The sequence below is a fragment of the Ovis canadensis genome, chromosome 4, assembly GCF_042477335.2.
Source record: "Ovis canadensis isolate MfBH-ARS-UI-01 breed Bighorn chromosome 4, ARS-UI_OviCan_v2, whole genome shotgun sequence".
Classification (NCBI taxonomy): Eukaryota; Metazoa; Chordata; class Mammalia; order Artiodactyla; family Bovidae; genus Ovis; species Ovis canadensis.
Window position 1 is genome coordinate 82,330,085 of NC_091248.1, and position 26,438 is coordinate 82,356,522.

Genomic DNA, 26,438 nt, shown 5'->3' on the forward strand with positions numbered 1-26,438 from the left:
AATTACTGTGGAAAGATTAATTGGGTTAACCGGCTGTGAAGGATCTTGTGATAAAGCATTATGAAAAATGCTGTCCCCCCTGTGCACTCTTAGACGTCAGCGCTGGTGTCTTTTGTGCCTAAGAGCCGAAAGTTGCTTCCACGGCAAAGGATGCAAAGTCATTAAAACAACTATGAATTACCCTTTGCTCTTTTTTTTTTTTCCCCCTTTTTCAGAATCCTAATGAAGTGACAAGTTTTCTGTGGTCACAAAGTGCCAGAGTCTCTTTGGGATTAAAGTGCAAAGTGAGGCTGGACTGGGAATTGTGGTCTAAAACAGTTCCCTATGTGGGGAGGGAGAGGGAGGAAGCAGTGAGTTTCAGAGCCCAGAGGTCACATCCTGCAGGTGGGTGGGTGCTGTTTCTGGGGTGGTTTCCAAGCTTTGTCCTCATTGGACATGGACAGGCACTCGGCTGGTAGGAGAGGGAGGAAGGGAGAGAGCAGTGGGAAGCACAGAGAGCCTGACTCCTGGACGGTTACCCCATCTCACTTACAGACAGGGACGACAGGACGCCCCACCCACTAACTAGACACCGGGGAGCTTTTGGCTGGAGGCAGAAAGCAGACTATCTGTCTGCTTCTCCACCCCTCCCTCCAGACCAGAGGGTGGAGTGTTTGCACAGCCAGGTGCCTGAATGACTCCCAGTTTCTCCCAGCCTGCCAGCGGCTCTTTTGTGCCCCTGTACCTCAGAGTCTTTCTTTGCACTCTCCCCACTGCACCATCCCAAGATGGTGAACTCAAAAGGGGAACTAGAAGCATTTGAGCAAGAAGATGCAATTCCTGGGTCCAGGAAGTCCAAGAGCCTGGCAGGGTGGAAATGTGCTCCTCACGCCTTGGAGCCGGATTCTGGCACTGCCATCAAATAGCTTTAGAATATCAGATACTTTGTTACATTTCGGAGAGGCCTTAATTTCTGAATTGGTAAGGTGAGCGGGTTGGGTTTAGGGATTTTTAAAATTTCCGCCTCATCCAGGCGTTTAGAATGATAGAATTATTATTCTATAGCTAAGTAAGTTCTAGATGCTGAGCATAAAGGCAAAGCAAATGCCATCCCTTGTGACCTGTACATAAGCGCTTCCTCTTTACTCTTGGTGGAAGGAAATGGCAACAAGCAGCTTCACACTGAGCTAAGGGAAGGTCTGAATTAGGAAAATGATTTGGCCCACGAGAGGCCACTTCATAACCCGTATCAGGGTGGGTGCTGGCGAAAGCAGAACTGAAGGTGAAAACGCAACACGGGAGTAATTTACATGTGCATTTATACTAAATGTGTCTAGCATAATTGCTGTCATTATGATTAATTCCAGAGGAATTAAAGGAGATCAGCCCTTTTTTGCAGAGTGTTGCTGAGCTGACTGAAGTATTATGATAAATAAGAAGGTAAAGAAGAGGCAGATGCAAAGGAAAAATTGCCTTATGCCATCTAAAAAAGAAATCTGTGCATGCTAAGTTGCGTCAGTCGTATTTGATTCTTCATGACCTTATGAATGGTAGCTCGCCAGGCTCCTCTGTCCATGGGATTTCCCAGGTAAGAATACTAGAGTGGTTCTTTTGTATATCTAAAATGTCTACTTTATACACTTAATACCAGCTATGTATTCTTATATCCTACACATTTTCTTGAATTATAAACATAATTTATTTATTCAGTATATATCTATTGAGCATCTGTTGCATGTCAATTGTAGAGCAAATAAACTTTGTATTTATAGGAAAAAAAAAAAAAGAATACTAGAGTGGGTAGCCATTTCCTCCTCCAGGGGATATTCCCGATCCAGGGATTGAACCCATGTCTCTTATGTTTCCTATCTACTACTTAACTAAAAGACGTGGGGTGGGGGAGACCCAGAGCCTCTTAACTCTGAAATAAAATGTTTCAAAGTGAGATTTTAAGCCTTATTTTCTGGCCAGTGAAGAAATGGTCCCACAGCCAGTGTTACACTTCTCTCCTCACCTGTCCTGTTCACAGCCTCCCTGGCCTTCCATGACTCAGTTTACCTTTCTGGAAAGGAACTGCTAAATAACGGTGTTTCTCTCTACACTATGATGCCCCTCAAAGACCATTACCCAGACTTCCAAACAAAGTCAGCCAGTCTCATCATTAAATAACTAATACCTATGGAACATTTGTTAATTCCATGCTCAGTGCATTATAGTCATTATCTCATGGACTCCACTTCATAGATGAAGTAACCAAAGATCAGAAGCATTCAACAGATCAGAATCACACAGCTACACGTGGTAAAGCCAGAGTTTGAACACAGATCTGTCTGACTCCAAAGCAATGGATAGGACGCAATTACATGGGATGTAATGATTTCGAATAATGAGGCTCCACTTCTGCAAAGAAGCTTGCTTTGCAACCTCTCCTTAGCAGTGATATAGGTTCCACTGAGGGCAGAAGGGCAGAGCCAAATGGGCAGTGAGACTCATAAGGCTACAAGAGGCCCAGCTGGCCCCTCTGCCATGTTAGCACACTTATCCAACTCCACATGACTTTAAGCCTTTTAAGATCTTTGATTTTAAAAGTTCATAGGCTCCTAAAACACAGTAATTGATGATAGGCATTCCAGCTTATAGAACACTGCCTCTTGGCCCCATTTCCCATCTCCCATTAAGATGAGTGATTGAGTCTATGCATTAATAGATAGCTTGGCATTCCTTTGAAGCCTTCCTGTTTTTTCCTAGGCTTTGCTGTGTTTGACACATCCAGTTCTATTTCAGTCATTAAAGACAACAAGGAAAAAAAATGGATAAGGTAGAATTCAATTTTGGGTATCATGTGGAGGAAAGGAAGACCCTGCTGATAGCTAGGTGGGTCTTGGCTACTGTATAACTACTGTCGCACTCTCCATAATCATTGCAAACTATTGATTAATTCTTCTTGGGTGCAGCGTTGCTTCATCAATCATTAAATAAGCTCTCCTGCCAGGGTAGGCACAGGAAGAAAGATGTATGGACTTGTTATAAAGTGTATGTGTACTGCGTCATGGACTTTGGAGTGCTCAGTCAAGTCAATTTCAGGTTTCAAGGATGTAAGTAGTTAAGGAACTGCTGTGGTTGCAACCAAAATTCATGAAATACACACTGCTGAAAGCACCAAACTGTACTACAATTTGATCAGACTAGCAAAGTCTGTTTAAACATTATAAGCTTCAGAGACTTCCCCAGCGGTCCAGTGGTTAAGACACTGAGCTTCCATTGCAGATGGCACAGGTTCAGTGCCTGGTTGGGGAACTAAGATCCCGCATGCTGCACGGCACAGCCAGAATATAGGAAAACGTTTATAAACTTAAAGTTTGGACCACAGAGTTTTTATTGAGGTGGCTGACTCATTGGAAAAGACCCCGAAGCTGGGAAAGACTGAAGGCAGAAGGAGAAGAGGGTGACAGAGGATGAGATGTTTGTATGGCATCACTGATTCAAGGGACATGAACTTGGGCAAATTCCAGGAGATGGTGAGGGACAGGGAGGCCTGGAGTGCTGTAGTCCATGAGATCGCAAAGAGCTTGGCGGCTGAACAACAACAACTACCCCATCTATCAATGCCACCCATGTGCCTTCCTTCTCTCAACTATTTCCCACACCCCCGTGTGATGCCCATGGCCCCTGGCACAGGCACTCATACACACATCCTTCAAAAATCCAATGCAAAAGGAGTTTCCCTTCAAAGGTCCGAGGCCCACAAAGACCAAATAGAAAGAGAGCAGAAAGAAGAAGCCTGCATTCAACCCACTGCTTCTACTTTTTTCTGTGCAGTTTCAGAAGTGACCACCCTACTTTCCTTCGGGCTCGTGACAGCACTCTGCCTCAAGTCCACACTAATTTCTGTCTCTGGATGTTGACCTGGCCTCCCTGACCAACATGTACTTAGTAAACCGGAGACATTTTCATCATGCAGCTTGAGACATCCTGAAGTCTGTTTCCAGCAGAGGCCTGGAGCCCCTGGGATGAAACTGTTGCTATAAGTCTTGGGCTCCATCACTGTAATAGAAACCCACCAAGTTCGCTATCACCCTTTGTTGTGGTTGTTCAGTTGCTAAGTCATGTCCCTTGTCACCTTGGAAAACTCCTTTTCAATCTCTAAAACATCATTTTTGCCGCCAGAAAAGACACAAGAGAGGAAATAACGAGCCTAAAAGGTAGTGTCACCTGACTATAAATATGCATTACATGCATGAACTATTGCAAATAGAAATTCTCTTAGTCCAGTCCAGAATGGAATCCAGTTCTCATGACTGAATTTGCTCTTCTCCATTTCACTCCATTTTCCCATTCACAAAGCCACAGCTGAGCATGAATGGGAATGCAAGAGTCTTTTTTCCAACCTGCATTGTTCTCATCTCTCCCTCCACTCAGGTCACTGGGAATTTGGCAGATTTTATCAGCACTAGTCCTCACCTCACTTTAATCAGAACAGTACATTTACTTCTGTTTCAAGTACCTGACTTGATCTCAGACCTGCTTGATTTTCTGAATAAAAAGAAGACATAAGGGAAGAAAGGCTGGCAAAGGAAGCAGCCTGAGTGATGCTGGGAATAGGATGATCAGTTAGAATCTGCAGTCAGTCACCCGCACAGACTCCTGGGAGGACCCTTTCCTGCATCCTCATGAACGCAGCAGCTGAAACATGATTCCTGTGATCTCGTTGAGTGCTGGGGCCCTTAAAGAATGTCTCCAACCCTGATGACTCTACATGGTAGGTATGGCTATCCTCACTTTACAAAGATAGAGACTATGGCACAGTGAGGTTAGGTGGCTTGCCAAAGTCATATAACCAGTGATTGGAGGAGTGACTGACTTGAACTCAAGTCTTTTGACCCCCAACTCCATGCTCTTTTCAAAAGATCACAGTCCTTCTCTGATCAGTAGCTGTCTGGTTTTCTGATGTCACCCCCTTCCTTCATGTTGAAGATGTGTCTACCAGGGGAGAAATGGCAGGGGAAGAGGAAGAAGGCTGAGTTCAGTACTAACTTAGCGTAGGGGTAGACAGTGGATATCCCCCTGCTCTGTGCCTGGAATACGGATGGAATATATTTATACCTCTTCTCTTACGCCATCGAAGCCCTGCCTCCTCCTTCACCTGCTAATATGTGAAGCGTGGCAGTAGGGACCCCCATGGAGGGCAAAGCTGCCACTCAGACCACGCCTCAAGGAAATGTAAAACAAGGGCAATGTCACAGGGATAGCTCATTGCCAAGCACAGCCATGAGGCCCCTGATGGTCCTGAGGATGGAGAAAAGTTTGTCAGTGATGGCAAGCTAGACTTTGTATGGATTGGACTTGAGGCGTTAAAGCTTGTGTGAACTGTGGCAAGTCTAAACCTCAGTTTTCACATTCATAAAGGCAACACACACACACACACAAATAAGTACAAATAAATAAGAACACTAAATAACATCAGCCAGTTGTGATCATTGCCAGTATCCAGGTTGTGATATTTACTAGAGTTTTGTCAGATGTCACCAGAATGGGTAAGGGGTGCATGGGAGCTCTGTATTATTCCTTACAAATACATGCATGTCAACAAGTACCTCAATACACATTTCAATTAGAACACAACAGTAATCAAAACAAAAACTCCAAACAAAACAATTACCAAACAGCAGAGCTAAGGATTCCTATTCTTCTGGGTTATCATGGGGAGAAAGTGAGGTAATAAAAGTCTGACTGAGGATCCCAGTGAGGCTCACACTCCTAGCCCTGCCTCTTTGTCAGTCATTTCAGGACCTTTCTGATTATAGGTGAACACCTTGGAGCCAAATCAACACAAACGGTAATGCTCTAAAAAAAGAAATCATGCTCTCTTTATTCCTGAAGAGTCTCAAGCACATACTTGGCACTCATCAATCTCTGCACAATGACTAATAACTTCACCAGTGGTTTCGTTTCAGTTCTGGGTAATCGACCTTCCCCGGCCCCCACCCCGCCACTGCCACCCGTAACAGGCGCAATTTTCCCTGTGCACAATTAAACTAGGTCCATAAATACATACTTGACAATAAGGCTACTATCCTGGAATTTGGCAGAAGAATAGGGATATTGTTTAGTAAAATTATATTTCTTACAAGCACATATAGTTTTGCCTTTCAAGTTTTTGAGGATTTTAAATAGCCTTCAATCTCATCTAAAAACTTGAATTTATGTTGAAATTACAGAAAGCTATCAAGAAGTTATATAGTTTTGGGGGGGTGGAAATCACTAAAAATACCGTTTTGAATATGAATATGAGTGGATGAAACATGTATGTCTCCTGTATTTTTAGCACCATTTTATGCATTTGAGGGACTTGTGGGGTCTTTCAGAAACATTTACTCTTTCTTGGATTTCTCCATCATTCTTTTTGACAGACTCACCTAAGTAATTATCTCTCATTGAGGACTCCTTACAGGCTACAAGTGGAAACAGAATTTCACAAGAGGCACATTCATGCCAAAAAGCAAAAGAAACAAAAAAACAAAAACCAACTTTTCAAGTGAGGAAAGACGTTCCCCTTCACCCTCCTCCATTCATTTCTTTCAACGCACTAATTCATTTTGAATTCAAACCTCCGTTTCTCTGAAAAGCTATGCCAAATACCTTTGAAAGAACACGGACACAGACACAGAGCTTTTGAGCTTGAAGGGACTTCAGAGATCACCTTAGATTGGTTCCACACAGGGAGGAGGGGCTTGTCTCCCACCTTGTCTACTCCCTCATTTCCAAATGAAGCCCAGATGCTTTAAGGGGCTTGCTCAAGGTCACCAGGATTAGCACTCAGGCCTCCTGACCTCTACCACATCACACTGTTTCTTCCAAAACTTACTTCCTCCTTCCCTTTCCCTTCCATCTCTGCCCCAAAAAGGAGAAAGGGGAGAAGATCCATAAAAAGTCATGATTAATGATACCCCAAACATGCATTAAATAAACATAAACACCTTTCTGGTATGTGCCCCATGCCTCAATATGCATCCAGCTCTATGATGGTCCAGACTAACTGAGCCAGAGAAGTTTTGGAGTAGCCAAGAGTCAGGGATCTCTCACTGGACTGGCTTTCTAGTTGTGGAGGGCTTCAGCTGAGAACTGTCTAATAAAGCTGGCTGGTTTTAGAAAGCATTCAGCGCAGGCCGAGCATCACAGCACTAAATGTATTTTATGAAACACACAGAAACGAGGTAATAATTTTCAAAACGTCAAAGTCTCTCCCTCTGGGTACCCTGGATCCTTAGAGCATTAAGAACACCATCAACTGTCTCTCTCTCCATCTATTCTGTGTTAATTCCTTACTCGCAAATATTAGCTAGCTGCTTTTAGACAAATCAATCCGGAAGTTTTCATCGTCGCCCCCACGACCACAGAATCTCATCTTGAAAATAACTGAAGAGCATACAGGTTTTAAAGTTAGCACCCGGATTAACTGTCACGTGAAAGAGCATGAAGTTAAAATTAACTGCTGTTAAGCATTAGCTGAGATAATAGGTGAAAGACTATAGTTACTTTTGAGGATCATCATCTATGACTTTAAAAACCAACAGTACATTCTCTAGAATAAATGCAATAGTACAACTCTTCCTACTCAGCAGGACACACCAAAGAGTTCACCAGGCATTTACAATTCACTGGTTACACTCAAAAAGCCACCCCCTCTCCCACCATCACTTCAGTTCAACCTTTTATGAAAAGACAACAGTTTTGAGCCATTTAAGAGAAAAGGGAGAGAGAATCCCGGTGGAAAATAATACACAGCTGTGATAATATCATGTTTTTTTTTAAATACCATAATATAGTTTTACTTTTAATAATAAAAGATAAAAAAGGGGCGTCTGTGAATAATTAGAGATTGCAGTCTGAAGCCAGTTACAGTCACTGCAATTGATAATAAACTGAAAACCCCTTGAGAGCAGGTAAATGCTTTGCAACCCTGACCCCCTTGCTCTCACATTACTTAACTACCCTGCGGTTCTTGCATTACATCACCATTCAAGCGATTGGTTCCTGCATTTTAACTCTCTCCCTGTCTCCTCCGATTAGCAGCGACACTGCAGGCAGAGAAACTTCGCCTGAGTTTGCTCTGTCTCGCTTCGCTTTTTATTCGTGGCTCTTTTGCTCCAATCCCTCTGGCTCCCTCTGCTTTAAAAAAAAAAATTGTGCCCAACCCAGCCTCGGTTCAACTCATTCAGGTCGCTATACTAGAACAAAAACTCTGATCCAAGTGAAAAGAAATGCCTCTTCGGGACCAGAAGAGGAGCCCAGCAGAGGGGCTGGGGAAAGAGGAGAAGGAAGAAGAGAAACAAAGCCGGGCAGAAAGGGGAGATGGGGCGAGAGAAAGAGGAGGAGGAAGGGTATAAAGACTCAAGAAAAGAAGGCGGTAGGGGCCAAAAAAAAAAAAAAATTATAAAATCGGGAAAAAAAGAAAATAAAATTAAAAACAAACCTCATGGACATCACTGAGGCTGAATTCCCTCCTGAGGTGCAGAACATGAGAGCTCTGGAATGAGTGTGTGTAGAATTTGAGCCAAAGCTTAACTAGCCTGAGTGACTCACATCCTTCCCACTTGATTCCAGGCCAAGCGATGATGTAATGTGCTGGCCCTTCTCTAGCGCCCGGCTCTGGCTCTCTCCCTCCGGCTCGCTCGCTCGCTCTCTTTCTCCTGGGTTCGCCCTCCTCCCCCTTCTTCTTTTTAGCTCAGTGCTGGTGAAGTCACCATTTAAATCTGGCAGAACTGAAGCAAAAACTTCAATGTAACCAAAACAGCCCCAGGCCGAGTTCCAGACTCAGGGAGCCTTAGTGGTGCAATTGCCCTTAGAAACGAGTAAACAGAGCAAGGAAACAGTACCGCCTGGGGATGGCCCAGCTGCCTGGGACTCATAGAGGGACCCCGAGTTCTGTGGGCAGGGGTCCACTGGTTCTGATTTTTTTTTTTTTCTTAATGCTGATTTTAAAAAAGGTCCCTGAGTTTGGAGAAAGGACAACAGTGGAGATGCAGGCAGAGATGGAGATGAAAGAGCAGGTTGGAAAGATGAGCAAGAAAAACTAAGACAGGCCACCAGCCCAGGCTTTCTTCAGAACCAGATGGTCCGTCTCCAGGGCCTCACTGCGCCTCTGTGTCCTGGAGCTGGATAGGGTTTTCTGTCGCTCAATGTCAACCGCCGGCTCTCCACCAGAGATCGGTCACGCCTGACCTCCCTGTCAGCAAGGGCAAACCTACTTTTGGGCCAAACACTTGCCTGCGTGAGGAGCCGTCCAGAAGTGCAAATCGTGGTCCCTACTCTCGTGGCCCCCGTTGATCACTCTTTGTGTGTGTGTGTGTGTGTAGAAGAGAGAAGGACCCTCGTTGCAAAACACAGAGCTTGTCTTCCCAAGATTAGCACTCCACTCTCAGGTGAGTCGTCATCAGAAGAAGAGGGAGTTAGAAGAGCTTCACCCCCCAAATGAAGACAATCTGTGGGTTCCGCCACTGGCTGGGGAGCAGTGGTGCGGGTGGGGTTGTCTGCGAGTTTTAAAGGATACACGGAGAACAGTGTGTGTGTCTCTTTCTTAATTACAGAGGGAGGAATAACAGCCTGGGGTGGTTGAGAGGGGAGTCAAACATTATCCTTCACAAATGACAGTGAAGCCCTTTTGTAATTGCAGAATTCCACCTCTCACTGCACACCTCTCCTGCTCAGCATTCTGCCTAGAACATCCAGACACTTGGCCATTTTGTTAGCACAGCATTTTAACTCTATCTTCTCTCTGTTTTCTCATTCCCTTACCCTAATGTCTCCTTCAAAAAAGAAAAAAAAAAATAGTAATTTTTAAAAATGGGAAGTTTGCTAGAATTTTTTTTTTTTTTTTGGAAATACCACAAAAGCAGAAGAAAGGCATGGGGTTGCATTTTTTTTTTTCAAAAATATTTGTAGCTTTTGCCCAAGCCTATTGCCTCTCATTCCTTTTTGCAATCAGTGAATTAACTAGGTGATACAAACATTTTGTTTCTCTGCATGTTGTCAGGCAGAGAAGATCCCAACTTCTAAACTCTGTTTTCAGAGAGATTTCTTAGTTTATTAAAGGTATCTGCTGCCAGGGGACAGGGCTGTTCATCTGAGTCCCTTGGAGTTTAAATCAGAGTGTTAGGGACTATCGCCAAACTCAGGGTGAAAAGTTAAAAAGCAAGAGTTGCCCAGAAGTCTCCTGACCCTGGGGGCTGGGGAGGGGAAGAGCTTTCTCCAGCAGTTTTCCTGGAGCATGACACCCCTAATCGACACTGATGCCACAGTTGCTCCAGTGACACCTTTATCAAGGCAGGCAGCTCTGAATTAGAGGTGATCAGCCATAATTACAGCTGGCGCCACTGAAGCCCGTGGCCTGACAGCGGCAAATATGGTTGTTATAAAGTTTGGTCCACTATGTCAGTGGCCTGTATAACTCACTTACGTCTGACTCGCCAGGCAGCTATTGATTTTTCTTCTGATGCAGGGAATAAATAAAACAAAATCTTCAGTCACTCCTACCAGCCTTTCCACTTCAGGGCAGGATGATAAGATTTTATATCAAGGATTTTCTCCTTTTTATACATGCCATTGATCACACTGGTTAATATAAAGCTAAGGACTTTCACTTTTCCTTCTCTGCTCCCTACATCTCACCTTGATTTTGTATTTAAAAATTATTTTGTGTTCAGTCATATCCGACTCTTTGCGACCCTTTGGAATGTAGCTCTGTAGCCTGCCAGGCTGCTCTGCCCATGGGGTTTTTCAGGCAAGAATACTGGAGTGGGTTGCCATTTTCTCCTCCAAGGGATCTTCCTGACCCAGGGATTGAACCCACATCTCCTAGTCTCCTGCACTGCACATGGATTCTTTACCTGCTGAGCCATGGATATATGGTGCCAGTTTCCAAAGTGTAGCCTTCCTGGAACCACAAGGAGACACTCGCTTAGGACTTTTCTTAGACCATGTCCCAGGGGCTAGATTAAGCTCCTAGAAAGTACACCCTACTTTTTTTTTTTTTTTCACTGAAATAATTGAAAGGGACCGTCTGCTGTAGGGAAAGATTATTTAAAGGTATCTTTCTTGTGCCTTCCTTGGAAAGTAACAGAGGCGATGGCAGTTTTGGCCAAAGACAGACACAGACCTCTCATGAGACACACAAGCATTTTTGCTTCTGCCAGGAGGAGGAAGAGGCCTAAGGTTCCAAGACGGAGAGGGTGCTTCTGATCAAGGGTGTTGCGGCCAGTGGGTTCAGTGCTCCTAGCCAAACTCCGAGGGCCCCATACCTGATGGTGGTGATGCCACCAGGCCAGCAACGCACAGGACACACTGACGCTATAATGAAACTTCTTTGGATGGCTGGCTGGAGTCAGAATCAATTTCAGAGTTCAAAGGCGTCTGAGTATTTACATTTGCCTTCCAAACATAAGTACCCACCTTCCCCACCATTCCAAATCCAGCATTTTCACTGGCTGCTGGGTTTCCCCCACTTGAAAAGAAACCCTGTTTTCCTATTTCCCTTCCTGTGAGCAGCTAATGATAGAGAATATCCTGTTCCCAAAAGAAAATTCCCTTCCGACTCAAGAGCTTCCTTTTCACCCATTTGGCCCTCTCGTCGCCTCTCCCCCCTCTCCCAGCCCCCTCCATCTCCTAGCTGCTCTTCTGAACAAGGGGGACTTTGCACATCAGGGTTATAAGATGCTGTAATTCCAGCGGGAGCCTTCTTAGAAGTAGGCCCTGGCCAACCAGCTAGGCCTCAGATTAGCTGGCTCGCTCAGGAATGTTTACAACACCCTCCTTTCAGAACGTGTCATCCTTGGGGAGAGGGTGGTGGGTACCTCACAGCTGTTCGGTGTAACTCACATACTCTCAGCTCCTGATGAAATGTTCGGCTCCGAACAAGTGAAAACCTCTGAGATTTGAGCTCAGAGTTCAGAACACATTTGGACTATCTCCAAATCAACCCACTAGAAAAGAACAACTTGGACCGCAGGATTGAAGGGCGCAACAGCCGACTCAAGTAAATTGTGTGTGCCTGGGTGAATTTCTAAGCTCAAACACATTATGGAAACACACAATAAATATAAGAAATGATAACAATCCTTTCTAGACAGAGCTGATTTTTTTTAAAGTCTGAATTTATTCTCTTCAAGGAAAAGCATATCATCTTCTTTCAGACATTGTATTTTAAAATTTAACCCACGATTCCTGCAGTCCCAGTGGAGTTTGAGGGGCCAGATAATTTCAGAGTTAAATAAGCTCTAATGACTATCACATGTACCCAGCCATAAACCTAGTATTAAAAATTATTCGGAAAAAAGTGGCATCTCTTCCTTTTTTAATTTACAATAACCATCCAGGTGGTTTTCTAAGGCCTCCTTTGCAAATTGCTTCCAGCGAACCTTCCGGTCACAGACCACTGCACACCCACGTGGTGTCATTCAGCATTCCCTTCAACTTGGGTGTGCTGTGTTTTCACAGTGGACAGAGGTTGAGAGGCTGTCTGGGTCAACCTGAGCAGCATGCAGGCGGGATTCACTGTTTAGACGGCTGGGTCTGTTATAGCCAGCTCCTGGCACTCCCAGGGAGAAAGTAAGACAGTGGTCAGTCCCTTGGTTACTTCTGTCTTCTACCTACTGTAATTCCAACATCCCAGGTCTGGCTCCAAGTACCCTCAGGCAACTTGCTGGCCTTCCTTGTGTCAAAATCTATTTCTGATGTTCTGAAGTGGTGTTACTGAAAGTGACGGACAAAGGAATGAATATCTAATGATGGAAGCATCAGGAAACCTTGGGAGTAGGTAGGTACTGGGAAGTTATGAGATCCCTTTGATCAGCTGTAAAATATTATAAATTTTGCCTACCCATTATGTACTTTTCCCCTAACTTCTCCATTTTAAAAATGTGTATGTCATTTTATCACTCAAACCCATCACAGTGTCTGAAAAGCAGTTGATATTCAATGAGTATTTGTTGGATAATTGAATGAATGAATGAACTCCTGATTTCAGGCATTACCTTTTCCATGAACAGCATGCTGGATTACCAGGCTGGGCTAGGAGTGTCCCTTTCTCTGGGCTCCTGAGGCATCATGGATCAGATTCTATGCCAGCAATAAGCCAGTTACCTCCGCAGGAACTGTGAGCTTCTTCAGGGCAGAGGCTGGGTGGATCCATCTGAGTGCCCCTAGCACTTAGCAAGCAATTGACTCCCACACAGTAGGTTCTCAAAAAATGTGACTGAACAGAGCTATGGCACCACGGGCTTCTCAGTCTTCCCTGAATATTTCCCCTCTTAAAAGTCTTTTTCCCCTTTTGCATTCTTACTCACAACTCTTCTGTGGCTTCTTTAAGATCTGGACATTCTAGAAGACCTGGAAAAATCATCATAATAATAAATCCTGGAAAATACACTGGTTGGCCTTGTCCATCTCTGCACTAGGCCATTTTTTTCTCAAGGGGACTCAGATTCCTCTTGCTCCCCTTTCCCAGAACCCATATGGCAGCAGTGCCAGAATGAGCACCCTGAGGTTTTTATGATCAGAGCAGCTGACATTAGACTATTTCCGCCAATTTCTTATATATATATAAAGCATCTAGGGGAATTGAAACTCTAGGTGAAAGGAACTGGCATTCTCCTATTGGTTGGGGTGTTTCTCGTGTGGTTGCTGGGGTGTCCTAAGGGAAGGAAGACTGCCCCCAGGACTTACTCATTCCCCAAAATGGTAGCGTGTTAGATTTTTTTCTTTTTTTTCAGCTTTATTGTTTTATTGAGAAGGAATTGACATATATCACTGAAAAGGTTTAAGACAGCATGAGGATTTGATTCACATGCATTGTGGAGTGCTTGGGTGATATCATTTCTAACCAGCAGAGCATGCTGGGTCTTCCAAGTTCACAGGGATGAAAATGTGTGCCCACCAGAACCTGACCATCATTTGCTGCAAATTCCTATCTGGAATGTTACCTCTTTGCATAGTTTTAATTCAAACACTGGGGTGTCTACTTTCTCAATAGTCACCCCCAAAGTATACTTTGCAGTTGCACAAAAAGGCTTTCTGAAAAAGATGACTTAATTTGTCTGGATATTAGCCCTGAAAATATACCCTATTAGCTGTTTTCATTGTAAAACATGTTAAAATGAAAACAAACAAACAAACAAAAACTCTGCAAAAGTAATAATGGATTTGAAGAGGTTTTGAGGGTACTAGAAATAAAAAAGGAAGGCTTAAACTCAGAAATTGTATTTGTGGTTATTTTTCTTTTTACAGAGATTCCAGCTATAGGGCTCTGTGTGTATTTAATAACTGACCTCCCCCTACTCTGAGCAGAGAAGTTCACCAGCACTAATTTATTCAAAGGGTTCTGCAAGAGGAATCAGCCCTCCAGTACTTTTGCCTGGAGGGGATGAGATGAATTTTTTTTAACCCCGAATATGAAGCTCTTGGGCCTTCCAAATGAAATTATCTATGTTTTTATTAACAAAAGCCCCTGAGTTAAAAAGTTGGTTTTGATAAGTAAGAATAAATGGAAGAGAAAACTGCTGACATAATATTTTGGCTTCCAAACCCACTTCCACATTCTACTGTCCCTCTCAGGCCTGTACATGACTCTGGTGTCGGTATTTACATCAGAAATCCCAGAGAAAGGTGCAGTTAATCCTGCCTTATGCTGAAATTCAGACCTAGACCTTTAAGAAAACGATCATACTGACACTTTCATATGCATGGCTATGTGTTTTTGTCTTTCTAGACGTGTAGCACTGTATGATTCATAAATAACTTAGTGTTATCCTTTCCATTCATCTGAGAGGGACAGTAGACGTTATGAAGTCCAAGAGGTCTATAGGTTTGGAGGTAAAAAAATTCTAAATTTCTCATTCTTCAGAAACTTTAGAATTTCCTTTGACATGAATAGAAATAGGAAAGAATGAGAGATTCAAGCACCATCTGGGCCAATCTGAGTGCTCAATGTTCCCACCCAAACTGGAAAGCATGCCTTTAAGTTGGTGTTGGAACATGCCTTTCCTGAGTAATGATCCTCCTTGAGAATCTCATAAAAACTGGAAACTCTCCTTTTAACCATAGACCCCAGGTTAAAAATTCCCAGGAAAAAAGCATGTTCTCTGTGCATTAAATTTAAGCTATACTCTTTTACAGGAAAAGAAAAGCAGGAATGCACAGATGACTCTCAATGCTTTGAAGGCTAACTCCCAGTCAGGCACTATAACCAACCAGCAGACCACGGCCTTTTTCTAGCTCAGTGGTTTTCAGAATGAGTGTACCTGAGAACAGACTAACATGCAGATTCCCAGGTGCTGCCCCAAAGATTCCAACAGCCATCCTGGGGCCTAAGTATATTTTTAAGCAAAACTCCCTAGAGATTTTGATGCTAGTGCTCCATACACTACACTTCAAGAAAGGGTGAATTCTAGGTGGTCATCCTCAGTCACAGAAATATTGAAAGTGAAAGTGAAAGTCGCTCAGTCACATCCGACTTTTTGCAAACCCCATGGATAGTAGCCCGCCAGGCATCTCTGTTTATGGAATTCTCCAGGCCAGAATGCTGGAGTGACCGTTTCCTTCTCCAGAGGATCTTTACAACCCAAGGACTGAACCCAGGTCTCCTGCATTGCAGGCGGATTCTTTGCTGCCTGAGCTACCAGAGAAGCCCACAGAAATATTACAACCAAATGAGCTAAATAAGTAAAACAAATAGAAATAAATGTGTACTTTCCCATTGTTCAGGCTCTAAAGGAGCCGTGGTGTTCTTTCACCTTTTTTTAAGGTAAAAAATAGAATAATCTGCCCTAAAATGATCAAGCCTTTAAAAACCAGCTTTTCCAAAACAGGATGCCTTTAAAAAAGGACAAAAAGAAAACATATGTGTTCACAGTAACATAATGCCATCCAAACAGTCTATGGAACTATGGTCTCCAGGACCCCGATAAGATTAGGGTTTCCTGACCTGCGGCTGGCTCAGCAAGGCATTTCTCTCCTATGTTTACTATCAATACTTCCAGATGTTTACTTTGCAATATTCCCAGTCTCCGAATGACTATCACAGGGAGGGGACCTCAGGGAGAGGAGGGGAATATTGGTGTAACTAACAAGCCTACTGCATGACACCAGCTCACCACAACGCTGGTGGTTATCTTCTAGAACTTCAACTAAACATCCAGCAGTGGTCTTGGTTCAGATATGCTACAGAATGCTACAGATTTCTGCACAGGGTACCCGTCTCCAGGGTTCTTTACCCATTTCTTTCTAAAGGATGTTATCAAAGTTTTTCAGAAGTCTTTCATTTTTAACCTTGTAAAGTGCCTATCCATCCGCAGACCCAAAAACAAGAGTGACCGATGAAGGGGAATGAGGATCATGACCTCATGAGTCATCAATGGATGCATCTACTGTTAAGTGGGAATTAAGTGTCTGAATTACAATGATGCTCCTTGTAATTTCTGTTGCACCAACTCTTTCACATTAATATGGTCATAGCACCACTGAAACAGCTACTGAAAGAGACACCATACACCTGAGCATGGGACAGACAGAAGGAAAAACCTTGGGAGGTGCTGAATGTCTGAGAAATAATGCAGCAATGGAGATGGCAATGTTCTCAGAGATAGAGTAGAGAACATCAAAAATAATGATGTGCTATGCCCAAAGCAAAGAGGTCTCTTAAGTCTTTGCTCACTTATTACCCTTCCAAACAGGGACCATCATGCCCCTTTCATTCTGACACTTGTTGAAGCTTTTTACATCCATTTACTCAGAGAAGCTTTCTGACAGAAAAGAAAGACCTCTAAGATTTAGGGAATGAAGAGATACTAGTCATTATTAATGACTCTCATCTTTGAATGAAATAGTTTGGGTGTAGCTGTTTTCTTAAAGTTCTGGATACTTTCAGAAATGAATATGCTGCTGCTGCTACTAAGTCACTTCAGTTGTGTCCAACTCTGTGCGGCCCCATAGACGGCAGCCCACCAGGCTCCTCTGTCCCTGGGATGCCCCAGGCAAGAAAACTGGAGGGGGTTGCCATTTCCTTCTCCAATGCATGCATGCATACTAAGCTGCTTCAGTCATGTCCAACTCTGTGCGACCCTATGGACAGCAGCCCTCCAGGCTCCTCTGTCCACAGGATTCTCCAGGCAAGAATACTGGAGTGGGTTGCCATTTCCTTCTCCAGAAATGAATATAATCATTTATGAATATAATGCATTTTATCATATAATGAATATAATCACTGTCAGCAAACTGCCTTTTCATTTTGGTGAAAAAAAAAAAAATTATTCTTTTTGGTTTCTCATAGTCCAACCTGGAGTTTTCTCTGTCTCAAATCTGAGATGTCTTTGTGTATGAGCGTGCATGTGTACCTTATCCCAAACTGAAACCGCATCCTCAATGCTAGGTTGCATAGGGTAGCATACTTTTACAAAGTTAGATGGTTTCAAGCCTGGAAGGCCCCATAACTCAGTCTGGGGCAGTTACATTTTAATTTGTCAAAGTTTCTGTTATTTTAACAAAGGCTATTTGATGTTATCTGATATCTCTTGGCCTGGCCAAACCTCAGCAAAATTAAGATCCTTTTGTTTCTCTCTCGTCTCCCCTTTCAATATCTGTCTATATTTCTTGACGCCCTTTTGTTCTTAACTGGTTTCAACTCATTTCACAAAAGACTTTAGCAGATAAAGGCAAATTCACTGTACAGTGTATGCTGAAAAGTCAAGGAAATGCAAAGCCATGCGGTCTCATGTGAGTAGCAGAGGTACCAGCACAGAAAATGGGAGGGAACTGTATCTGCAGAAGGATGCTGCTGAGTCTTAGGTTCTAGATTTCAGAGAAACAGCAGAAAGCAAAACCAACAAGGTCTCAGACCTCAGGGAGACGGCATTCTAATGAACGGAAAGACATGATAAATTAGTAAAGGAGCAAGCAAATAATGACAGACACTGACAACTGCTACGAAGCAAATAAAACCTGGTGAGGAGATGGGGGTTGTGGTGAAGTCTTTCACATAAAGCATTCAGGGAAGATTGCTTCAAAGAGTTGACATCTTACCTGAGAATCAAATAATGACACACAGAGGTGTAGGTGTAGATATGGGAGACAAAGTGTGCAGAGGAAACAAGGTGGGTTGATGGGCTAAGACAGGAAAGGACTGCGTGTGCTTCCTGCACAAAGAGGAAGAATATCATGAGGGAAGGAGAAGGAGAAAGTAAAGAGAGAACCTGAGAGAGGCAGGTAGGGGTCTTGCAGACCATAGCAAAATTTTTCTAATTTATTGTAAGGCAGAGAGAAGCCATTGGTAAGTCTAGAGAAGAAACTGTCATAATCTGATTTGTGTTAACGGCTAAATGGAAAATGGACTGTCAGAGGATAAGAATTCAAGTTTGGGGAACAGTAGAGAGATTTTTCAATAGTCTGGAGGAGTGGTGATGGACACTTGCACTAGGCTGGTAGCAGAAAACATGGGTGAGAAGAGGATAGAGTCAGAAACTGAGTGGAGCCCGCAGCACCTGAATAGCCACAGGAGCAAGGAAGAGGAGGCAAGGACCACTCACATTTCTGACCCGATCAAGTGGGTAAATGCTGTTTCTATTGACCTTGATGAACAAGACTGATATTGCAGAAGCCTTGGGGAAGGGGTAGACTTTTGCTCTGGACAAGTTAAATCTGAGATGTCTAGTGACATACAGATGGAAAAATCAGGAAGGCAGAGGGGTAGGAACGTCTGAGCTCAGCAGGGCAGTTATGGCTAAGACATCCATTGGGAATCAATTCTGATGGACTGTCTTCAAAGCCACAGACTGGGGGAGTCTCAGAAGTGAGTCATAAAGGCCGCTCTTACAGTAAGAGGTGGGCAGAGGAAGATCAGTTAGTGAGGTGGGAGAAAAACCAGGAAAGACGCAGGGGAGAGTCCTAAAGTCAGTGTAAGTGCAATGGTTACTTCAGATCACCAAAGAGGATGAATTTGTTCAGAATCACCTATCCAATCCTTCCTGTGGCTGTGCTCTGCCTACAAAAAGATGGACAGGCAACAGAGTCAGCTGATAGAACAGTCCTTCCAATGCCCTATCACCTTTCTGCAAGCACTCTGCCCTGTCTCCCCATGCTTGCGAACATCAAGAAAGAAATTACCGTAATGCAGAGAATTTGACGGTTTTATTTGCAAACAACAAAAGATAAGGAGCTTAAACAAATTCTATCTGGGGCCAAAGCTTTTAGATACTCTCTGCCTGGGTACCTTACCCTTCACAATTCACTGTTCCTGAGGGAGCTAAACCATGGCTCTAACACCCAGATAAATATGTGCAATTTTTATTAGCGAGAGATAAACTTCCTGCCAACAGAGGTTTCTGCTTTATCCATTACCATGTTTGAGACTTAGCAGAAATGGTAAAATTGAAATTATGCATGGGCTTTTAGAGGGAGAACTTCTTTTGTCTCAAAAGCCAGGGAGCAAGATTAAAAAGAAAATCCTAAAACATGTTTTTAAACAACAAACTTTACTAATGTATGTGATTTTAAGACCTCTAAGACATTTCTCACTTGGAGATGGTCCCAGGGTGGTTTGGGAATGTAGGCTGCCCAATAGGGTATAAGAGCTGCTTTCCAATAGACATTTTCTTAAGAAAACAGGTAGCCTGGGATACATTTTTAAATGGTGGGGAGGATCCTTTTGGAATGTATGATGTTATCCTTTCTATTAGACTGAGAGGACCTAGTTGTTTTTTTTTTTTTAATGGAGAAACTTGAGAAATTTACTACCCCAAATTTCCAAAATCAAATGAAACCTCTTAAAATTTGAAAGCTAAATTGTGGATGTTTTTATGAAAATCCTTAAAGTGTTCCAGGTAAACCCAAATTTCCCTGAACAGTGCCTCCTCTGAAGATGGCCTATACTGATTTAGAAGGGGCAATGGAGGAGCGGGATGGTGGCAGTCGGTACTGGGGTTCAGGAAGCCAAAGTAATTGTGAGGCTAAGTGCTACAATGTTTAAATATAGGGGAAATGCAAGAACATATCCTAAAGTTTTCAGGGTATTTGTTAACACAACCTCATAGGGTTGTTAGACCATGAAGATTCCAAAGTCCTACTTTTCTCATTTTGCAGGTGAGAAAACTGAAGTACAGAAAAGGGTCAGGAGCTCAAAGTCACCCCAAGCCCCTATTTCAGAGCTCTTTCTGCTGCACCCTGGGCAGAAGGCCTGGTATCTCTGGGTTGTAAAGCGAGCGTCTCATTGGGTGATTTTCCTTAATTCGTTCTTGGCTTTGGGCTCTTGGGAATGGAGGCTGTGCTCTGAACACAGTGTCAGCTGAGGGGCATTGGTAATGGCCCACTGAATCAACAGCTGGGACCCAGGGCATTTCCCCTTAACTGAGTCAAGATGGCCAGTCTCTGTCAATCAGAATTTGTCAGGGCCTACTTCATAGCACATTATTAAATGCCCTGATGTTTTGGTAACCAAATAAAGGCATTACAAACAGGACACTTTTCCTGCAGTTCTGTACAACATCCTGGCTCTGTTCATAGAAGTGAATAAAAAGCAAAAGGGACTCTGGCCACAATCATGCCAATTTATATGTGTGGCAAAGCAATCGCTTACCTCATTTAATCCTCCTAGGACTTTTCCCAAGGAGAAAGCTGTAGTCAAAATGGTGTAAGGACCAGGCCATGAGCAGAGTTACTAAATAGATTCCAGGTTTTCTGACATCTTGTGCCTGTGTTTAGTTGCGTCAGTCGTGTCTGACTCTTTGTGATCCTATAGACTATAGCCTGCTGGGCCCCTCTGTCCCTGGGATTCTTCAGGCAAGAATACTGGAGTGGGTTGCTATGCCATAGTCGGATGTTTTTCCCGTAATATAATTTTTCTTCTTGTCTAACCTCCTGAATATGTGTTCTTTAATTCTGAAAAGTGATTTTTGCATTTGGTTGGCTGGGGTGGTTGGAACTCTATCCTTTTTTTCCCATTCACCATGTTTTGTTTTTTCAAATTGTGATAAAATAGACATAACAAAATTTACGATTTTAACTTTTTTTTTTTTGAGAAGCATGAAAAAACATTTTTATTGTGGGAGGCTACATGTAGGGAGATTAAATCAACTCAGTTGACACAGACAAACCATATACACAAAAATGTTAAGCACCCTGTAGAGGAGACATTGGAGAAGGAAATGGCAACCCACTCCAGTATTCTTGCCTGGATAATTCCATGGACAGAGGAGCCTGGTAGGCTAAAGTCCGTGGGGTCACAAAGAGTCGGACACTGAAGTGACTGAGAAGAGGAGATATTAGTTTGTAGAACCTGGTCTTGGGCCCTGGCTGCTTTGATTTATTTGATTCATGGTCATTTTTACTTATTTTAATCTTTTTTAAGTTGTACAGTTCAGTGGCATGAGGTACATGGTTGAATTTTGGAGGTAGGAAAGCATAGGAAAGTGTAATAATAATTATTATAAACATAAAAACTGATCAGTAAATCCTTACTACATGCCACTAATGTGCTAAGAGATAATCTGCAATTTCTCACTAAATAAATGAAACCTTGCTACAACTTTCATCCTTCTTTCACAGATGAAGAAACAAAAGTTCAGAGAGGTTAAGTAACTTGCTCAAGATCACACAGCTGGCACGTGACAGAGTCAAGTCCCAAATCCAGGCAGTTGACTGATGTATTCTCACTCTAATCCACCGTACCTTGTGGCTTTTTCTTTGGGACCACTGTTACACAAAACAAAGAAGACTTGAACGGCTCAATTCTTCTTTCTTGGCTTCGCTATCTGGTTTGAACCCTCACATGAAGATTGGCAGCTGAGTAACCCAAGTATTACTAGAATTTCAGAAGTACCAGAGACAGGGAAGAAGACCAAAAATCTTTTGCTTGTCTCCTGACCATCTGCAAAATTGGGATTAAAGTGAAAGTGAATTCGCTCAGTTGTGTCAGACTCTTTGCAACCCCATGGACTATGGCCTACCAGGCTCCTCCATCCATGGGATTTTCCAGGCAAGAGTACTAGAGTGGGGGATTGCTCTCTTCTAATTGAAGCTAGCAACATCTAAGACTGGCCCAGGATACCCAAAGTATGCTTATGCTAAAGCTAACTGTAAGAGAGCCTCAGTTTTTTGAGAAGAGATCATGGCAAGCAGGAAACATATTTCTAAATAGGAAGTGTCTGTATTCATTTTGCAATAAATGTCACTAAATAACTCAAGCAATTGAGTACACACTTTTGGATAAGAGACTGTTGTAGGAAATGTAATTATAACTTCATCAACAAAGCAGGCTGCTATAGACTGGTGGAAAGCACACACACACACACACCGTATAAATACGCACATACCTGTGTATTTCTGTGAGTGAACTTCTGTTGTCTTGACTTGTATTGATCTGTCCTCTCCGGCTTTTAGATGGCACATAGGAGATAGGGGGAATGAAAAACAAACTCTAGACAATAACTTCATATAAGCTACTCTGGATACAAGTGTTCATGTATGAAATATGTTTATTTTATGTTTGGACAAACTTTCAGCGTCTCAATCTGCATTAATTACTACAAAAAAATATTTCCAGTGACAGAAACATAGTAACCAAACTCAGGTACATGGTCTTAATGGAGATGTACACTTAAAATCACCTATTAAAAGTCAGTGAACTCAAGCATTTTTCAAATTATGTGCTAACTGGTCTTAAAAACATTTTACTTTCTATCGTATGCAGCAAGAATATTCAGAGTGACATCAAGGGAAGGTGATGGGGGACAAGAGGCACAGAAAGCAAGAAAAGAAGCCCCAGGGAGCTAGGAGTCCACCCTGGATCAGATGCCTGGGTCCCTAGAGCCTCCCTCGGCTTCCAGCTGAGAGGTACATCCTTATGGAAGGCACAGGAAGAAGCAGACCCAAGCAGCAGGTGAAATTACAGAAACAAAGACTCTTGACGCAGGAAACAGACTTCCAGAGCTTACAGCAAAACAACAAATGCTTTACTTCTGTTCTAGGAGCTTGGCTTGTGGCCACAACCAAACCATCCCCTGACAGCCCTGATATGAGGGTCCTGTGTTGGAGATAAAGTCCCATAAGGATGTTTTATTATTGTTTCTTTCTTCTTCTTTTTTAATATTTTTACTGCATTGCATGGCATGTGGGATCTTAGTTGGCTAACTAGGAATCAAACACACACCTTCTGCATTGGAAGCATGGAATCTTAACCACTGGACTACCAGGAAGTCCCTGTCGTTTCTTTTTATTTTGAAATAATTTCCAATTTTCAGAGGAGTCGCAAAGATAATACAGAGCCTTCCTGTACATCCCACTTGGAGCTCTCCCAAATATTCACATCTTATTTAACTCTAGCATATTTATCAAAACTAAGAAACTAACACTGATGTGATACTATTAACTCATAGACTTATCAGTTCTTTGTTTTTTGGTTTTTTTTTTCTACTAATATCTCATCTTTTCCAGGGTACCATCACAATGGGGCTTTCATAATTTTATTTCTTTACTCAAAAACAAGCTCTCAATTGCTAATTGAAGTAAAGTTTTGTTATTCTGTTGCAGCCTATATTTTTAGAATCATCTGCCACTGTTGAGCAACATGTATTCTACGTTTTGATTAGAGTCAAATTGGAGATGCTTGATTTCTCTCAAGGCGGTCTATCCTAACCTTTCTCACATCCACCACTTTGCTCGCGCTGTTCCCTCTACTTGAAACATCTTCCAGGGCTCATGGCTCTATCCTTTCTTCAAGGCTCAAATCAAGTACTTTCTACTTTAAGAAGCACTCCTGGTGCCTCAAGTCGGATGTGTTCTTTCTGGCCTAAGGATCTCTGGTGGGGGGCACTGGTACATTTCTTGTGCTATGTACTGGAAAGGGTCCCACTAAATGGGACATCAGAGCAGGGCAGGGTGGAAGGTCAAGGCCTGGGCAGCTGAGGTCAGTAAGAAAGGAGACCTTGACCCCTGAAGAGGGAGGGAACAGGAGTCCCTCAATGTATGTATTGCTGTGAATTTGAAAAAACCAAAAACAAAACTTCACACTCTCACCCACCAGTAAAATTCAGTGCCTTAGAGTGATTGAGGCATAACAATAGACGTGGTTCCAATATAGACTGAAATCATATCATAAAAATAATACAAAAAGAGCAGAGTATTTCCTACATTCCATTACTTAAACTGGAATAAAGCTTGTTTTCACCCAAACTCTGTTTAAAGGAAAACCTAACTCTGTAAACTTTTTTGTTCCAATTTTTGCATTTGGTCCTCCTTTCCTTATGATATTAAAGATTATAATAGATAATTTTTTCTTCTGTAGCCATGCTTTAGGGGTAAACATGTAAGTATCACTAACTATAGCAACTGTTTCACACCTCTATAATTCTGCATTCAGACTTGCATAATTACAATAGAACTTTGTATAGTCATCAATATATAATAAATATGATTACTACAAAATAAAGTTTGACATAGCCAGAGAGGTTTCCAAAACCCAGACAAGGGAAGGGAATGTATGACATGACCCCTCATATTGGAATGCAGAACACTGATTTTTTTCTGCAAATGAAAAGATGTGATATGCTTTTTATTAGTTTTCTTATATTTTTTAGCATTGTTAGTGAAGAAATTTAATAAAAACTGAACAGCATAAAGAGAGATCATGCATTAGACCTAGAAAGGGAAACTTCATGAATTTTCTTTATATATTCTCACAATGAACTCTGAAACAAATAGAGCTTAATAGAGATTAAAATATGATATAACCTGACTATAGAGCATTTTATGAAAAAGTTTGATTTTTGTATATGACTGCAATATTCAAGGTTGGGGAAATTAGTCAAGAAGACATATGATTAACTTCATGTGACTAAAAGGCAGACATGAAGTTTTTAAGTCTCTAATTATCTTATTCACTATAACGTCTTTTTAAAGGCAAAGCAAAAGTTTAGAAAAATCTATTAATAATAATTGAGTAACACTTTTAGCTTTTTAAAAATGTAACACATCCTTCCAATAACAGTATAAACATGGACTAATTTCAACTCCATTGAACAGATATTTGTTTTTGTTTCCTGGGCTTTGTCATCTTAAGGAGACAGGCTGGATGTGACTTCAAAAACAACTGTATAGAAAAATGTTTATTTTATTTGCAAACTTAGAAATATTTTGCAAGTTTACAAATAAACAGAACAAATTCTTGTCTTATGCAACACTGAGGGTTTTTTTTTTAACTGTTTCATCTTTTTTTTCTTTTATTATTGTTTTATATCATCCAATGGGATTTACTTAGAAAATGATTCCTATCCCAAAGAAAATATTTAGGCAGATTTATTCATATCCTTGCTTTAATATGGATAGAGGCAGCCTAAGCATATTTCATTGAAGAAAGGAAATATATTTACAGTTCCTCTTACATATTAACATATTACATTACTCCAAGAAGCTCAGAACATTCTATATATTTAAGAATTTAAACATCCTCAAAACAGCAGCTCCTAGAGAGGGGCACAGTAGCATTTTAATTGCCAACAACAAAGCCTGATGGTAGTTTCAAGCAACTAGAAGGCCAGGGAACATGCTTACAAGGACACACACCAAGGACTAGCATCTTTGATGACTCTGATTGGCGTTGGTCACCCTGGGACTGATCAGGTTCACCCCAAGTGACAGCACACTTCTGAGAACTTTTAAATGGGGCTGTGCAAATCTTCCGGGTTTGTCTAGAGTAGATCATTCAAGGGGAAGTCAGAACTTTCTACAGGATCCCAAGAGCACCAATCCTTGTTTCTCTCGCCACATCAAAGCAGATCCTGAAATCTTGTTGCTGGTGACCCACTCAATTCAAGAAAAATTGATGACAACCAGGCCCCACTACTGTCAAATGATTTGGGGCATCCTTGTGAGTTTTTTGAAATGGTATTTGGCATGAAAGGGATAATGTCTCTCCAGCTTCTGCCACTCCCTTCCTTTTCCTCTTCCCTTTCTTTGGGTCACCCCCTGCCCTGACTTTTCCTTTAAAATTAAAAAAAAATTTTTTTTAAGCAGAAAAAAGAGGCTTTGGACCAATTCTCAAAAAAGCTGCACCTGTGTATGTAAAGGACCCGTTAACACCAGGAAAGGAAAGTGATTTGGGACTGACTCAAGTCAGAGTACTACCCACTGAATCATCGCTGACACCTCCAGGGTTTCTTTGGAGGTCTCCCATAAGAACACCGACCTAACCCGGCCCTGTTCAGCTTATGAGAGCTTAGCTGAAGGTGGTATGGCCGCCAGCCACATTACTCATTGGGGATATTGAGTCATATACATTTATAAAGGGTGGGCACAGAACATTAAATATCCCTAAGGTGTTTTGCAGCTGGAATGATGCTGCTGAGCCACAGAGTGATGAAGCTCAACTGCTAGTTCTGAGTCTAACAGGCACGCTTCATCTTTGCCACACGCGTTTCTTATTT

At 42.3% G+C, this 26,438-nt stretch overlaps 1 protein-coding gene across 8 annotated transcripts in view; it reads right to left on the reverse strand.

Annotated features, from left to right (window-relative positions):
* Window positions 1-26,438, reverse strand: part of CREB5 (cAMP responsive element binding protein 5) — a 434,235-nt gene that overhangs the window by 121,650 nt on the left and 286,147 nt on the right. Inside the window, exon 1 of one of the 8 annotated variants that reach the window (XM_069586753.1) lies at window positions 8,453-8,782. The exons of the other annotated variants lie outside the window; for them this stretch is intronic. Within the exon in view, the coding sequence (XP_069442854.1) occupies window positions 8,453-8,499 (47 nt within the window). The 5' untranslated portion in view covers window positions 8,500-8,782. Of the gene's footprint in view, window positions 1-8,452; window positions 8,783-26,438 lie in introns of those variants that run through there. 8 annotated transcript variants of the gene reach the window in all.